At 39.4% G+C, this 17,087-nt stretch overlaps 1 protein-coding gene across 1 annotated transcript; it reads left to right on the top strand.

The window, feature by feature from the left end:
* Window positions 1–6,052: 6,052 nt before the first annotated feature.
* Window positions 6,053–9,962, top strand: noxo1b (NADPH oxidase organizer 1b). Its single transcript, XM_056365403.1, has 8 exons — window positions 6,053–6,503; window positions 6,626–6,706; window positions 6,794–6,866; window positions 7,165–7,348; window positions 7,455–7,660; window positions 7,795–7,902; window positions 8,084–8,201; window positions 8,445–9,962. Exons 1-8 carry the CDS (start codon window positions 6,429–6,431, stop codon window positions 9,121–9,123), a joined length of 1,524 nt encoding a protein of 507 aa, XP_056221378.1. The 5' UTR covers window positions 6,053–6,428; the 3' UTR covers window positions 9,124–9,962.
* Window positions 9,963–17,087: the final 7,125 nt, after the last annotated feature.

Genomic DNA, 17,087 nt, shown 5'->3' with positions numbered 1-17,087 from the left:
TGGTAGAGACATCTATTCCCAGAGGATTAATCCCAGAGACTTTGGTGATCCCCGATTTTCCTGTAGTGCCAGCAGCAGGTGAAGGTTTTCATTTATTCTCTGCCAAACCAAATTCAGGTGTAGCCAGTGATGGATGAGTTTGATGCTGTCACTACAGAGAGGCCTAAAATGTGAGAAGAAGATAGAAGAACGAGCATGGAGGATGTTGAACAGCACAAGGAAATTATTAGGCAGAAAAATCTATGTGCATGTGATTGTTTTGGAGTCTTAAATCAGAAGATCGCAATGTTGAAATAGTAGAACAAAGAGATAATTAATAAATACATAAAGGAAATATTTATAACATCTGCAGGGAATGTGGATCACATGATTGATTACAACATTGTTTATTGTAGTTTGTGTGACTCACGTTTCTCGGGGGGGGGGTGTTCAGGTGCAAACTATACAGATCAGTGTGAGGTAAGCTGCTGTTGTGCACGTGTGTGTGTGTGTGTGTGTGTGCGTGTACATATTTGTCTACTAAGAACTGATTTCCTGGCAATGGTGAAAGAATTGTAATCTGCTTTGTTTACTACTACTCAACTTCCGTCTCCTTGTGATTGTAAACTACTTAGAAACTTCCCAGAAGCCCTGATCCACTGACCCCACCTCTTTCTGTGTATAATTAGACTACTGGACAAACCTTTGGCCACTTCTTCAAGGAAGTGACAAAGGAAGTGTCACTGTTGAGAAAAAGTAATGTTTAAATGGTGTCAATTAACAGCTTTTCCACTATTTTGCAAGGGTAGCGTGAAATTCACATCTGCAGCTTCCTTGCAGTGCAGTTTTTATAGCATGTGTCAGAAATATTATAACAACAGAAATATCAGATTTGGATTCTGTGTTTGTGTGACAAACTGATTCTGTTTTGGTATCCATGTATGTTTTTGTTTATTTTATCACAATTAAATAATGATATGATATCCAGAATCTTCCAGATCTTTTTGAAGCATATCACTTTAAAAAATCTGTCTCCAGTGCATGCAACCAACAGTGTCTTCTTTTTAATCAAATAAAAGCAAAAGCAATGGCTCCATTTTTGATGCAAGTCCATGTAATTGAAAGCAAGATGAATGAATTTTATGTCTGCAATTTCTGTGGGATTACTTATCATTCTTACACCTACTTGTGCAACCTTAGATGTTCTGAAGAATTTGGCAATGTTTGTCATGGGTTGTACTACAAGTCATAAATGGTACCGCATGTCACGTCCTCACTAGTGTGGTTTGCGGTAAGTGTTGTATTTGTCATTTCTCTGTTCTCCTAATCTCAAAGAGCAGATGTTTGATTAGCTCTCATAAAGGGAACCACAGTCAAAGAAATGCATGCAAAACCTGTCTGTATTTGATTAAACACACACAAGACACATGAATTTTTTTCCTCATTACAAAAATAACCTGACAGGAAACATTGACATCCTTTTCCTTGTTTGTAATGAGTATCACTTATTAATTAAAATAGACATGTGATTCACACTGATAAAACATGCAAAAGAATCTGTCAAGTAAACATTTTTTTTTCTTTCTAGCCTGTGGATTTTGCAACACGGTAACACGCTTATTCAGGTAAAATTTCAGTAGAAACAGAGGAAAATGACAGCTGCAGTATGAGCCATGCACCTGGACAAATTCTCTGACATTTCCATTGTCAGTTTCAAGGCAGCCTTAACAAAGAGGTGATTGTGAGGCCAGTCCAAATCAAACAAAATGATGTGTGGTGCTATGTGGAAAATCCTGCTGATTCTCCCACCCTCCACCCACAGACAGCCACTGTCTTTCTGACAGAGGGAGTCATTAATCTCAGGTATCAGATCCTCACAAAAAATCTTATTATCTATGAGCCAATAAACAATCTCCATGAGTCCTCTGTGTTGATGCCCTGAGGAATGTGCACCAACAACTTACAAAGAACAGTTATCACAGAAGCCAGAGGAATTATGAACAGTAAAATTAAATCTGTCATTTCACATAGTTTACAGTTGGATAAATGTTTTTGTATGTTTTTTTCAGAAGGCTTGATCAATTACATGTTAAATCAATCATAAATTATGTGACAAGTGCAGAAACCATTTCCTGTGTGAAATCACATGTGTTTCAACACCAGCTAATCAGTTATCGTTCTGAAGAGACACCTTTTGTCAGAGGTTAAAAATCAGGGCAAGGTGAAATGAAATTATTTTATTTATTTCTTAATTATTTTTTATATCTTCTTCATTTTCTCATTTCTTCGGGGTCTCAGAGCACAGAGGAATGTAATATGTACAACAACATGGTAGATATCAGCCAACTTTTAAATACTTTTTTTCTTTCTACAGATTTAAATTCAACATATTAAATATCACATTAACAGCCATATTACTCCAAATCAGAAATTATTTGATGTTTTAAATGTTTAACTGACATTCACATTAATATATACAATGATTAGCTATTAGCTAAACTGATTAAAGTCATTTGTTTGAAGTTTTGATAGTCTCATTTTTTTAAAATAATCTCACATCCATAAAGACACACAAACCGCACCTTAAGAAAACTTTCCCAGTGACCACTTTTATGACCATTTACAGTAAGGCAATTAAGCATGCAAGAAAAGCTCACTTCTCAAAACGGATTACTGCCAACAGAAACAACCCCGAAATCCTCTTCTCAACCACTGATCGTTTAGTTAACCCTGTTTTTATGAAGTGTAGCAGTGTGTACAATATTTTGCAGATACTATTTGATCAAATTCACGGAAACATTTTTTTTTTACATGAGGAAACACTAGAGAATTTTGTCCTGGTCGATATTTGGCAAAGTTATTTTCCAATAAAAGAAGAGTTACTATATTATTCTCCTCAGATGGGTTTCTTCCCTCCTGCTCTTAAGACCAGCATAGTTAAACCTCTTCTGAAGACAAACAATTGAGATGCCTCCATACCTGATAACTACAGAAAAAGTAAAATTTTAGAGATGCTTGAGTTTAATCAGTTAAATGATTCTATGAAACCTCACGTTATTTTTGACAAACACTGATCTGGTTTTCGGACTAATTATTGTACCTGTAGACAGTACTATAGTCACTAGTGTTGTAAATGACCTCAGGTCCGATATGGATATCAAAAAACCCTCTGTATTAGTACTACTCAACTTAAGCGCAGCCTTTGATATGTTAGACCATTCTTTCTTATCTTCCAGAGAATTTTTGGTCAGAATGGATGAATGTTCATCTAAAAGCTATAAAAGGAATTGTGGTGTTCATCAAGGTTCAATTTTAGGTCCTACACTGTTTTAACCTTTACATCCTGCCACTTGGAAACGTCATCAGGAAGCATGGTATCAAGTTCCATAGCTATGCTGACGACCCACAGCTTTACATTGCCATGTCTCCTGATGACCCAAGGCCAATCGATGCCCTTTTAAACTATATGTTAGATTTCAATTATGGATGACAGAGAATTTTCTTCAGCTCAAGACTGAGGTCTTGGTCATCGGTTGTGAAGCTCAAAGAGAGAAACTCAATGTAAAAATGCAAGCCCTAGCACTAAACCTCAGTAAACAAGTGAAAATCATAGGATGCACCTTTGACCCTGATCAGGCCCACATCATGCACATAACTAAGACATAACTAAGCCACCGTTTCTGTCTCAATTACACCAATTTCAATGTCTCTGCACTGGCTGCTTCGGAATTGATTTTAAGAGTTCTTTACTGGTTTATAAAGCCCTTAATGGTCTTGGTCCTACCTATTTATCAGATTTGCTTTTATCCTGTGAACCTTCAAGATTCTAGTAGTGGCCTTTTAATTATACCCAAAATCAGAACAAAAAAAACACAATGAACCATCCTTTTATTACTATGGCATCTAGACCTAGACCTGCCTCTTTAGTCTGACTTTTAATTGAATGTTTATTTTATTTATTTATTTATTTTAGTTTTTATTTTAATGGATTGTTTTGTTTCCCCTAGGTTTTCTTTCCAGTCTTACTCACTTCAAAACAAACTCTTTTAGTATTTTATTATTGTATGACTGTTTTCTTTATTGATAACAGTCATTTATTGGTCCTTGTGTGTGTGTGTGTGTGTGTGTGTGTGCGCGTGCGTGTGTGTGCGTGCGTGTGTGTGTAGACCGCAATGGTCTATACACAAGGCAAACAAAGCTGATCACTCCACAGTGAAGTTGATACTGCAGCACAAATGAAAACAGAAGATAATGTGAGCAATACTGTGGCTAAATCTCAATCTGCAGAGGACTGATGTCGTTGCATTAGTGTGACTGCATCTTCTGAGACATCATGAGCTACCTGTCAGACATAAAGACATATTATTCTCATACCATGACTGCATGCAACTCATAACTTTCCACTAACATTTTGTTGATGTGTGTCATGCACTCCTGTTTTAATGCGCTGCCACAATATGATTTATAAGACAGTGTGATTGAGGTAGTAATTGTGTGACTGTGTCCATGAAAGACTGTTTTTGGGATTGAATGACTGTGTGTTGCATCTTTTAGTGTGTCTTGTTCAGTACAATACATCTCATGTACTGCTCTCGGTGCCTCTGCCTGCTCGTGTCATCAACAAATGCCCAAAAAAGTAAGACTCATGGTCTCAGTGGGGAAAACCTCATGTGGTTTTACACTGAGGTGTTGACATCCTCTCAGGTCAGACACAAAACTGGACAGTCCTGACCTTTACACCATAACACTGGTGTTTTTGTGTGTACAAAATCCTGGCAATGCTTCAGACAAGGACTCTGCGCCCACATCCATCAGATGAGTGTTTGGGATAACCCTGTCGGACTCTGCCCTCTCCTGAAATCCTCACTTTGAAGAAACACCTGTTTCCCACAAACACACACATGCATGCCCTTAACTATTTAGTCTCACACACACACACACACACACACACACACACACACACACACACACACACACACACACACACACACACACACACAGAGCTGATAAGGCATATTGCTGCCAGATGACAAGTGTGACATGATTGCACGTGCAATATATGTCTTAATTATGGGGGCTGAGAATACAAGAAATACCAGGAAGTGCTTAAAGAAAACCGGAGTGGGCAGGAGACACAGTAATAATTCTTGAGAAGATCCAAACAGATTTGCCTCCTTAAAAAAAAAAAAAAAAACTTTCTTAGCTGTCTTTGTCTTCAACTGGTGCATAGAATCAAAACCTAGAAAAAGGTACCACTATTATGGGAAATATACTATAATGCATCATCTGATATTAAAGGAAACTTTCAGACAGTTAACCTGGCTCTGTCCAAATCTAAACAAATCCACCTATTAGAACCTCTAAAGCTCTTTTATTAACATGTTATGTCTCGATTAACTGATAAAAAACTGTAAAAACAAAACATTGCTGTTTTACAAGAGGCTACATGCCAAGTTATTCCCTGCTTGTCCTTGGAGCATGATAACTGCTTACAACCCCTGAAATCAATGAGCTATGCCTTATACTCAGACAGAATGTGAAGCATTCAGTTGCAAACACGTTGATGAACACACAATGGGTGAAAATTTGCCCAGAGTAACTGAAAATGAAATAAAGACATGAATATTTCAACTGATTGAATCTGCTTCATAAACATTTGGACACAATACAAAAAGGAGGGCAACCATGGGTTAACAAAAGGAGAGAGACTGAAGAGAAAGTACACACAGCAGTTGAATTTCACTATCACGCTCACTTTTGTTGAACCAGTTTCTAGCTAAGCTAACGGCTAACATCTGCGTACAGTCAGTACATTGGATGGCTGGGGCTAGCTGTTTCCATTAGCTTAATATCTAAAAAATAAAAGTCCCCAAAATATCAAATTGTTCCTTTTATATAAACCATGCAATTTGTCACAGAACATGTATCCCAGATTTTATGACAAATAATTATTGTATTTAGGTAACTGGTGAAAATTCGAAGCGCTAACTTCAAATCTATATCATCAATCATTATTTGTCACTTAATGAAAAGTCCTCTTCCAGTAAACAATTGCCTGTTAATGTGATAAATCCAGCAATTAATCAATTATATCATTATCATGTCTGTGGGCTTTTAAGTGCAAAATAATGATCTGTCATTATATAACTGTTACAAATTTGGGGGGTTTCCAGACCAACTATATTCTATACAGTTTGTGTAATGATCACTTGAGTAATTAAAAAAAAAAAAAAAAAAAAAAAAAAATCCACCTCCGGAAGTTCGCGTCATATTCTGCAGCATTCAGGTGTGTTTCAGTCGCCTCCTTCTCTCCGCCTCCTTCATGTGAGACCTATAACTACTGCAGCCGGCTGCTCGTGCTGTTAGAGCAGCTGAGGCAGACAGACAGGAGACTGAAGGCCAATCAAGCATCTATTCATCCAGCGAGCGTCGATACAAAGAGGGACACGATGGCCGGTGAACAGCGCTTTGTTATTAGTGCCCGCATGATTGGAGGCGTCCACAGGGACGCACCAAAACTCAAGGTGAGTTAAGACCTCAGGGAACAACATTTTCTTTTATTTCAATTTATTATCTGATCATGAAACCGTTAGAATCTGGGCTGCCTTTGATTGACAGTTTTTTGTTTTTCTTTTAACCCTCACAGATGTTCATGATATCTGTGTTATGGTCTGATGAGACTGAAGTGATTATCTACAGGTCCTTCCAGGATTTCAAGAAATTTCATGTAAGTCAAAATCAACAAGTGAAAAATCCCATTTAAAATCAAAAGGAAGTCCTACGCTTAATAACATATATATTTTTATTTTAACAGAGGCAGCTGAAAAAGAAGTTCCCTCACATGAACCCTTTAAGGAGAAACGACAGAGTGATCCCCAAATTTAGGGGTAAGATTATTTTTTTATTATTTTAGTTAGTTACATGTAATTAATTATAAGCAGCTATGAAACTTGCTTACCATAGCATCCCATCAGTCTGAATAATTGTTGTGCATGTTTTATGCATATGTATATGAAGTATTTCTTTATTGTATGTTTGTTGAAAGAAGTGTAAGGCATGTGAGCATTTAGAAAAGACCATAATTTCATAAATCATAAGAAAAATGTTTACAAATCCAGTTTTTATACTCGTCGTCTTCTCTGCAGATGTATTAACTTTGGAGTGTTTCTCCTCCTTTCTTTCCAGGAAAGGCCAGGAGGAGCAGCCTCCAGCAGAAAGGATCCAAGAAATCTGTCAAACGCATGAAGTTTCTGGAGAGCTACTGCAACGACCTGCTCAAGTGCGACCAAACCGTGACTCGGAGCTCAGAGGTCACGCGGTTCTTCTTGCCCAAAGACCAGGACCTGCAGCCAGACTTCACCAAGAACAGGTAGGCTGTGTGGTCACGACGGGTTTTAATCGAGCAGCAAATTATGTCGTAAATCAGGGCATCTTGATAATTACAAAACTAATTGTTCTCTCTCTCTCTCGCACAGCGTCATGATCCTGCTGTCTGATATGTCTGATGGATCCGATGGTGGAGGAGGGGGTGTCACTGGCCAGCATGCAGGCAGCATCACCCACCCGTTTGTCACCCAGACTTACTGCTGCGTGGCCGCATATGAGACAAAGGACACCAAGAATCGTCCTTTTAAGGTCGCTGTGGATGAGAAGCTGGACGTCCTGATCAAAGACCCTGCAGGTCAGAGCTTTAACTTACTAAAAAATACAATAAGAAATCAAAATAACTGAGGAATTTTATCTTTCCAGTTGCAAACATCTGTCTCTGGACTTAGAGTTATCGTCACACTCATATCTGTTTCTCTCTCTCTCCAGGTTGGTGGCTGGTGGAGAACGAGGATAAGCGCCTGGCTTGGTTTCCCGCTCCCTATCTGGAGGTATTGGAGGGAGAGGATGATGATGACGCTGGATTCCAGATGGCAGGTGAGAGATTAACTGTCATTACAAACAGCCAACACTGTGGAGCACTCTTTTACCACTGAAACTTATATGCATCTATTCCCTGCTACCAAAACTCTGTTTTTTATAAAGACAATTAGTATGTTTGTATTTATTTTTACTACATGTCTCAAGACATTTTTTTGTTGTTGTTTGTTACCTTTAGGTGCCCTGTATTGTGCCGTGAGGAGTTACTCAACCAAGAAGGATGATGAGGTGTCTGTGGCCATTGGCTCTGTGGTGGAGGTGCTGAGAAAGTCTGACAACGGCTGGTGGTTTATCAGGTACGCCCATAATCCTGTCCGTCTGCACTGTAAACAATAGTCTGATCACAAAGTTACCATTGTCTATCTAGAGTTAGAAAGGATAACTTTACTGAAATAAGAGCTGACGTACACACCGCAGCAGTATCAGTTTTTCAGTGCCATTAGATTAGATTCAATACAAGATGTTATCTTTGCAAACTGTTTTAAATTAAGATTTACAGGTTGAAATAAATTCTCTTTTCCTTGCAATCCTCTCTCCAGATTCAATGGCAAGGCGGGTTACATCCCCTCCATGTATCTGCAACCATACAACAACCCACGAGCCGGCCTTTTCAGCCTGCAGAGAAAGCTGCATAGCTCCACTCTGAACCTGGCAACCAGCAGGGAAGCTCAGGCTTCTTATCAAGCCAGCATCAACGAAGAAACCAACCCAGAAACGGATTCTCCAGGTCAGTCCAGAGGCGAGCCCAGCGTGCCTGGGCGGCTCCACAAGGCCCAATCTCTGGATGTTCTCTCTGAGACCTGGTTGCAGACAGAGCCGGAGAGGGATTCCTCAACCTCAGACAGCCGCTCGCGCAGCCGCAGCAACGCCAGCAACACCAGCAACACCAGCAACGCCAGCAACGCCAGCAACGCCAGCAACACCAGCGTGGATTCCAGCCTTTCCGGCTTCTCCTCAAGCAGCGAGTCGAGCTTGAAAGATGAAGCGCAGCGCCGGAGCCCCTCAGGCCTCCCTGGAGCCTCAGTCCGCCGCGGCTCCACCACCGCCTCTGAGAGCTCTGCATCGATCAGGTCCGACAGCAGCGAAGGGGCTCCCAGGATGCCGCCCAGACCCAAGACTGAGGAGATCCTGACCCGCTGCACCACTATGACCCGCAAGGCAGCCCTGGCCACCAAGACCCGGCTTCATATCCAGCCAGAGTCCATTCAGAGCCGCTAAGGCCGACACCTTATACTACAAACACTTAACTAAGCTATATTCTTTATAATCTCCTGTTTATTGAAATCTTTTTACATAATATATGTTTACCCGCTTCGACCCCACCTATCTTTTCATCAGTCAAATGTGTTTGGTTCAGCATTGCTCATTCCCCTACTTATATTCTTGCCATACCAAAGACTGAAGATGCAACAACCTTGACAAGACAAAAGTATGCTGGATTCCACAGAGTGACCAAATGGAGATGGCCTCTTTGATCAGAGAATATTTGAATAATGTAGCTTCAGTGAAGCATTAGCAGGAGCAAGTCAAGGAAATGTATGTGACATTGTCATACAGTAGTAGAAAAATATTTTTTCTAACTTTGAAGCCAGTTACAGGAAAATTTAAGGTTAAACATTTACTCTGAACTGTACTCTGTGTTGCGCTCTTTCCTCTTTATTCTAGCTTGTGACATAGAAATCTGTGCAGTTCTGAACTTTTTGATGAAAGACCAAAGAGAGGATATATCAATAAATTAATGCACCTTTTCTTCATTTTAACATTCACAGAAATACCTCATTGTTTTACTAAGTTTTAAAAGCTTATATACTATTTAGTTTCACCTAATGTTTATGGACTTGGGGCCTCCAGCAGATCTGCCTTGTAAAATCGCAGCGAAGAACACGTGTCAAAAGTGAAAGCCTTGTGATCAGTTGCCAAATCTGATGGGTGTGGTGAACAAGGTTATTGTATTGTATTAATTAAGTTGTTTACCCTTTATCTACAGTACGTACTGCATCATGACGCTGCCTCATAAAGTCTAAGTGTAAAATGACGAACTGGTCAATAAAATCTAATTTGCACTAAAATAACAACATGTCATTCATTCATGAGTATTTTATGAATATTGAAAACAAGGGTGGTATGTATTTGGATTTGGGTATTTGTAGTGGTGTCCTTTCAGGTACTTCTACATACAATACAAGAGTCAGTCAGAGAGACGAGCACCATCATGTTTCTGCAAATGTTTAAAAATACAATCACTGCAGAAGCATGTTTTCTACACCTCTGGCCACATGTTGCTTTTTGGTGGTGAGCTTCTTTTATTCATGGGGATAATCATATTTATAGATATATATAGTGTCATTCTTAAAAGGTCCCATATTGTATTAAGTGAGATTTACATGTGTCTTTTGATTATGAAGCAGGTCTAGGTTTTATATTAATACTGTGAAAGTGTCAAACACTCAGTCCACAAAGAAAATGTATGTCTAATGCAGTGGCGGCTGCTGGTCTTATAATGAGGGGAAGCTCATTTTCGGCCTACATCATAAAATGTGTCCGTTTATTTAAATGTAAATTCGCAGAGAGTCGCCAAACACAACGCTAGTCGTTTTTAACAAAGACAAAGTCGCTGAGGATCAGTAACGTCTCCAGATCAACTCCGAACAACGGAATGAAAAACTTGAAAACTGCTCCGGTGGATGCTTATACTTCAAGATCGCTGATTCGCTCATTTCGCTGTCAATCAAAAAGGGACTCAGCCTCAGACAGATCATCCAATCATCATGCAGAAGCCGAGCGTCTGGGCCAGCCCACTGCCCCATATACCCCCAGAGACGCTGAGCGTCCGATGGGCGGGACAAAGCCCAGCATTTATCCAATGACCGTCTAGTTTGGCTGCAGTGGAACAACCCACTCTATGTTTCCCCATTGAAGTCAGTAGACGCTCGGCGTCTACACTGTGTAAAGCTCTGTGGCGCTGCGGGGATGAATGAGGAGGAAGTCGTGTCGGTTACCTGTGATAAGTAGCTGATTCTGAACAAAAGATGAACGTCTTCTAGCGCATATTTAGTCAGTGAAATGTTCACACAACAGCACATATTTGACCTCTTATTTTGTTGACATTTTAGGGGAAACTGAGCTTCCCTTGCAGTCTTAGAGCAATCGCCACTGGTCTAATGTATGTGTGAATCTGTATTCAGAAACTGAGCCTTAAAACGAGCCGCCGGGACATATGTAACACTGTGATGTCACAACAAAGCAGTCACCACTCTCAGCCATGCCCCAAGCCTGGTCTATCCGGTCACACTGTCCAGCCTTGCAGGATTTTGTTTCTTTGTAGCGTTTACATGAAATCTGACATATTTTTATTCGATCACTCAGAAAACAACCATATGGATCAACGCTGGGACCTTTAAGAATCTCAGAATTTACTCCTGAGAAAGAATCATTGAGAACTGACTGATGTTGAAAAAGGCAGGATTTTACTCATCATTTTCACTTGTCTAATGAAGCTCAGGTCTGAGTCAAAAAGCATTTTCTTTAGTTGAATGTCAGCTGACAGGTTCAGCTTACCTGTCTGAAAGAGCTGACAAGAGCAGATAGGGAGCTAAACAGCTGGGGCCTGATATTGTATTAGACAAAATCATATTGAGATATTTCCTGAGCACCAACATTAGAGTTTGGTGGCAAAACATTAAGCGAAAAAGGCCTCAACATTAAAATTAGGAAAGTAAAATCATCTACCATCTGTCGTCTAAAACAGCAAAGTGTTGGATTTTCCGCCTCTGGCAGAGATATGAGATCAAGCATAAACAAAATCTTTTTTTAGCTGCGGCTGTTAATTAAAATAAAGAGGAGGCCATTATGGCACATTCATGTGTATGATACATGACATGAGGTTTGTTGTCAGCCGATCAGAATCCAGAAGAACCAGGGCGTCCAGTTAGAGCAGCTGTCAAAAAGGAGGCCCAGATGTTTGTTTTTAAAGAGACAGGAGCATTTCTCACCTGGAAAAAAAAATCTGTGTTGAACACTAACAGCTGCTGTTATCTCTGTTACGTCTTCATACTCAATAGCGCTAAATAGAAAAGACATATTGTCTTGAAGCTGATGAATGAGAAATGGAGAAAGTCGCTGACAGAAGCAGAAGCAGACAGACTAACTGAATATACAATATCTTTATATGTGGAGATAACACTTCACCAAATAAAGCTGGTGTGGATTAAAGGTCACACACTCAAACTGGAAACCTGCTTTGATGTGCGACACAATACATGTCAGTTACATTATACTGCTGGTGATTATGTTACCAAGAATGACAGTGAAACAATTTGACCTTTATAATTTTTAGTTATAATTTTAACACCTGTTCTGCACCTACGTACATACGCGCACGGTGTGCCACGTAACCACACACATGCAAATACATTCAAATGTGTTACACAATCTGGAAAAAGCTTCACCATCTGAGGGATTGTATGAGAATTGTGTCAGAATTGTGACTGTCAGAAAATGGGAAGATGAGGAGGGTTGTGTCTTTCTTTTTCTTCTTTTGCCACAGCGGTTATTTAAATCATCAATTTTTATAATTCGATGTGTCAGTGTTTCAAAAACTGAAAGACAGAGCAGCAGCCGAACACACTCGTGGCTTCTTTGTACAATGGAAATGCACCATATTTCAGAAAGTTCATCCCAACACTGTTGCAGAATGTGTTGCTCTCGCAGGTTGCTTTGCCTTCACCTCGTGTCCAGTTCATCCCAAACCAGCTCCAAGGGGTTTAAGTCTGGAGACGGTGCTGCTCTTCCACCATGTGAAGTCACCGGCTGGTTCTTCTCTTCTGATGCTCCGGGAAATCATCTTGCTGTGGAATGAACCCCTGCCTGTCTGTCTTCTGACTACTTTCACCATTCTGATGGCGATATACAGTAATACTTCCTGCAGTACAAGATCGTCCTAATAATGCATCACAGGGTGTTACAGCACTGCATTTGCACAGAGTTTATAAGTCAACGAATAAAGTTGGAGCACCTGCAGGAATAGTTTGAATCAACTTTCAAGGCTTCATTTATTTCCATTGCTGCTGGAAAGCTGTAAGTTAATTTCTTTATCCCTGAGAAATGCCTGTTTTCTTGTACCATTTAAGATTATTTACAACTGCTTATATTTCAGTAAGACCGCAATAATGCAGTTGTTCTAAAACTTTTGACTATAACTAATATTTAAACTTCACTACACAACTGTCTTTTAATGAATTAATGCTTTCAGTTATTAATGGTGAAATGAATACCAACTCAGTTCTGTTATATTATTCTTGAGAAGGTGTTGCGATTGTATTTCCAGTCAAAGGAAAGTCCATTTATATGCAGCTAATCCAATGTCTTCCAAAGTGAGGCCTACAACGACCACCTGAAGCTTCCTCTTTTGGAAAGCCTCAAACTGAACTCTGAACATTGGTTCTTGACACCTGATGATTAAATTCCCTGACTGCAGTCTTGCACTTTGTTAATCCTGACAGCTATAAATAGACTTTGTGTTTGTTAGGAAACCGAATGAATCAGTGTATGTTCCTTCAGGGAAGCGGCTCTAACTGACTGCACATGAATGATTTCTTTATCAGGTAATCAGTTGACTGTTTGTTGCAGAGCTCTTACAGGTTCTGCTCTAATCTGCTCTAATCATTTCATGAGTAAAGAAATCTGCAGCAATTTGCAGCAAATATGAATATGAATATAAATATTTAAGTAGTATTTAGTATTTCCTGTTCCTGGGTATTATTATATCAAAGGTAACAATGGCAGGGTACAGTGTGATGTGTGTTTAACTGAACTGGTAATTCCTGAAGGTTCCTGGTTACTGTAAATGACACACACACACACACACACACACACACACACACACACACACACACACACACACACGTACACACGTACACACGTACACACGTACACACGTACACAGCAGTTATATTCAAAGCTGTTATATCCATAAAACTGGTCTGGTGATAGAAAGATTGCGTTTCTCATCTCTTCCTATCAGCCGCGCACGGTTGTGTAATTATTCACCTCAGGTTTCCTTATCTTTGTCTGTAAACTCAATAAATCCTTTTATTGAGTTGGTGACTACAATAACAAGGGAATAATGCACGAGCAACTTGTTGGTAAGAAATATAACCTGTGTCCTGTTTCTTTTTCTGAACACTGAATCATGACATAAGAATCACTTTTGTTATGTTTATGAAACCATATTTTACATCTTTTTTAAGACAACCTCCTCTAGTTCAGTCACGTATATGTATAGTCATGTGCCACTCTGACTCAGTGACATGAAACTGTTTGACTGTAGTGATATATTGCACGGTTCAGTGTCAGGTCACATAATTTGTGACAGAAGCATCAGGCAATAAATCACTATAGAAATGTGACTTCTAAAAGTAACAACACCCACAAGTAGCAGCGCTCACTGGTAATCACTGATGAACGCTGTCCAACATGAAGCTGAATCACACACTGAAATATTGTCTTTCTTTCTCTGCTGCTCTACATGCAGGGAATGTGTTCATTGATTAATCATGACCCGGACTTCAAGGGACGTCATTTTAGTGCGTTGATTGCTTTATTTTCATTTCATTTATTTATTTATTTGAAAAGGACAGTGCACATTAATGACCCAATGTTCCACAATTGCACAAGTTTCAAAATTTCTCAGCCAGCTTTCAGCTTCCTCCTTCCACCTAGTTTGTGAATTCTGCATTTTGAGGAAAGGGTCTGCAAACCTGCAAGAAAAGGGTTATAATAAATTTCCATTTAAAAGCTGTTGGTATAGTGGCCTGATAGCCGAATGACCAGCAAGTCCCGTTTGACTCCTGACTGGCTAAAATGTGACCACTTAATTTTATTCTTTCAGACATTAGTGTATGAATTTGTGAATTATGTCCAAAAACCTGTTTTGTGAGGTCACAGTGTGCCAGAAGTAATGAAATTCCTTCTGGGCATTCTTGATGTATTGCATTCACAAGAGCGTGAGATCACCCAGACATTGAACCTTTTTCCAGCAAAATCTAATCAGTTCATCTTTGCGTCCTAGTAAATATTTGCGCCAAATTTGACGAAGTTCCGTCAAGACAGAAGAACAAAAACACTGAATAAAAGTTCAATATTTGCTGGGAAGCAGAAGTGAAAAGAGTCTTTAACTTCACAAATAATTACTTAGCTCATGAAAACAGACTGATTCACATATTCTTTGGTTTACTAGACTAAACTTCAGATGGAAATACACTGTCACGTCTTTATCTTGTATTACTGCACAAAACCCTCCAAAATATTTTTGATGATAATTCACAACGAAGCAACAACATTATGAATGCACGAAATATCCCTCTTCTCAGCCGTCAGCATGTATTGGTTCGAATGTTTTGTGAAAGTGTGGAGCACAGAGTCCAGCACAAACACACAGCTGCAGCCTCGCGGCTACAAGTGTAGTTAATGTGCTTCTTTTCCTGATGATCGCACTCTGAGTGAAGAGTGGATTGTTGTTTTAAATTCACTAGGTTTGCAGCATGTCCATCATTAGCATGTCCGTCGTTAGTGCATTTTCAGGAGAGCGTTGGAACAAGCCTAGGACAGCAGGGTGGTGAAATGAGTGGGCTGACTGGTTCCTTCTGATTCAGTTAAGCATCAATACATCCAGTCTGGAGAATCCTCCTGTGACAGTTTGGAAATGTCTTGGTATAGACAACAGTTCACTTCTCATTGTTTTCATTAAAAATGCATTCTGCGACCACATCTTTCAAAATTCACAAACTCAACCACCACCAAAACTCTAAAAAAAAATCTATTTTAAGTCCCTCTTTGCACAGGCTTACATGCTTTAGTGAAAACGTACAAAATAAAAATGAAAAAAAGTCAAATTTTCTGTAAATTACACTGTGAATTGAAACATTCTGCTGAATCTACATCTAAGAAAATGGGGAAAATGAAAACAGAAAAGACCGATCACAGCTGATTCCAGGACACAGGAAACTGAAGTCCTTGATATGGTCATAAACAACAATACCATAACTCATATAAGTTAAGGAAATAATGTTGACAGATAACACGACATTTGGAAATGGTTAGAGTGTTTAGCATCACAACCACTGCAAGACTATCGAAAAGGTATTACATCAGGATGAAGATGACACAGTACACTACAGGTTGTGAGCACAACCAAACCTAAGAAATAGCCACATTTTTTAGGTATAATCTAATAATGTAATGGTTTCATTGAGCAGATAGTTCAGAGGCTCATGAAACTTGAAGCCAGGACTATATCTCCAATACTCATTTTTGTGGATGAGGCTGGTTTCAACTTAGACAAAACATGTCAGTGAGAAATGAATCATTGGAAACAGAACAACAGCGGATGTCCCGGGGGTTCCAAGGAGTGTCAACGTCACGATGTGCATAGTAATGTTGTCTGATGGGTTGTTGTTACATAAGTGCTGTTACGGTGCGTGCCTAATTTTCTTCTTTGGTGATCTCTGTGACAGATTTGTGCTGTAGGTAAGGAAAGGAGACGAGGAGACGAGTGAGGCTGAATCCAGAACATTTTGTAATGTAGTGATCACAGAGTAATTTACAGCCCATCTTCCTAGGGTGATGTCACTTTTCTTCCCTCCTTACCCGCCATTCCTCATCCTCATAAAGGAATTATTTTCCCTAATGGAGGTGGGGAGTTTATGATGAGTTGTCTCTCTCTCCCAATGATTTCTGCAGAACACTGTCAAGGAACCAGTTATCTAAAAAGATTATCTTACAGTTTTATTGGAAGAAAGCACATGAAGATTTAATCGTTCCATGGTAGCAATATAAATGCAATTAACAAGTGTCCATCTTGGAATCATGAATAAATGCTGAATAAATAAATAAATACATTTGCATCAAAGTAATGACTCTTAATGTAATGCAACCTGTTGTTAGCGTTTTTTAGCTCAGTGTGAAGCTCAGAGTTGATCTTGAAATATGGATGAAGTGATTTGGTTGTATTAGTGGATTCTGAATGCCAGATTAACTGTTGTGCTGATGTCAGTAAAGAGAACAGACCATATAGTCATTCGTGTTGCCAGTTGTATAAAACTCACATGACTATATATAGCCTATAGTGAACATAATTGGTTCAGTCTGCCACATCTGAGACCGGGAACCATTGTCACTGGAAG

This window comes from Seriola aureovittata, chromosome 21, assembly GCF_021018895.1.
Source record: "Seriola aureovittata isolate HTS-2021-v1 ecotype China chromosome 21, ASM2101889v1, whole genome shotgun sequence".
Lineage (NCBI taxonomy): Eukaryota > Metazoa > Chordata > Actinopteri > Carangiformes > Carangidae > Seriola > Seriola aureovittata.
This window is presented reverse-complemented; position numbering and strand designations above follow the sequence as displayed.

What these genes read in the sequence shown, in the direction of transcription:
- noxo1b (XM_056365403.1), top strand. Translation starts at nt 6,429, where the DNA reads ATGGCCGGTGAACAGCGCTTTGTTATTAGTGCCCGCATGATTGGAGGC. An exon ending in AGTGATCCCCAAATTTAGGG is followed by an intron (nt 6,867 to 7,164) that starts GTAAGATTATTT and finishes CTTTCTTTCCAG; the next exon opens with GAAAGGCCAGGAGGAGCAGC. An exon ending in CCAGACTTCACCAAGAACAG is followed by an intron (nt 7,349 to 7,454) that starts GTAGGCTGTGTG and finishes TCTCTCGCACAG; the next exon opens with CGTCATGATCCTGCTGTCTG.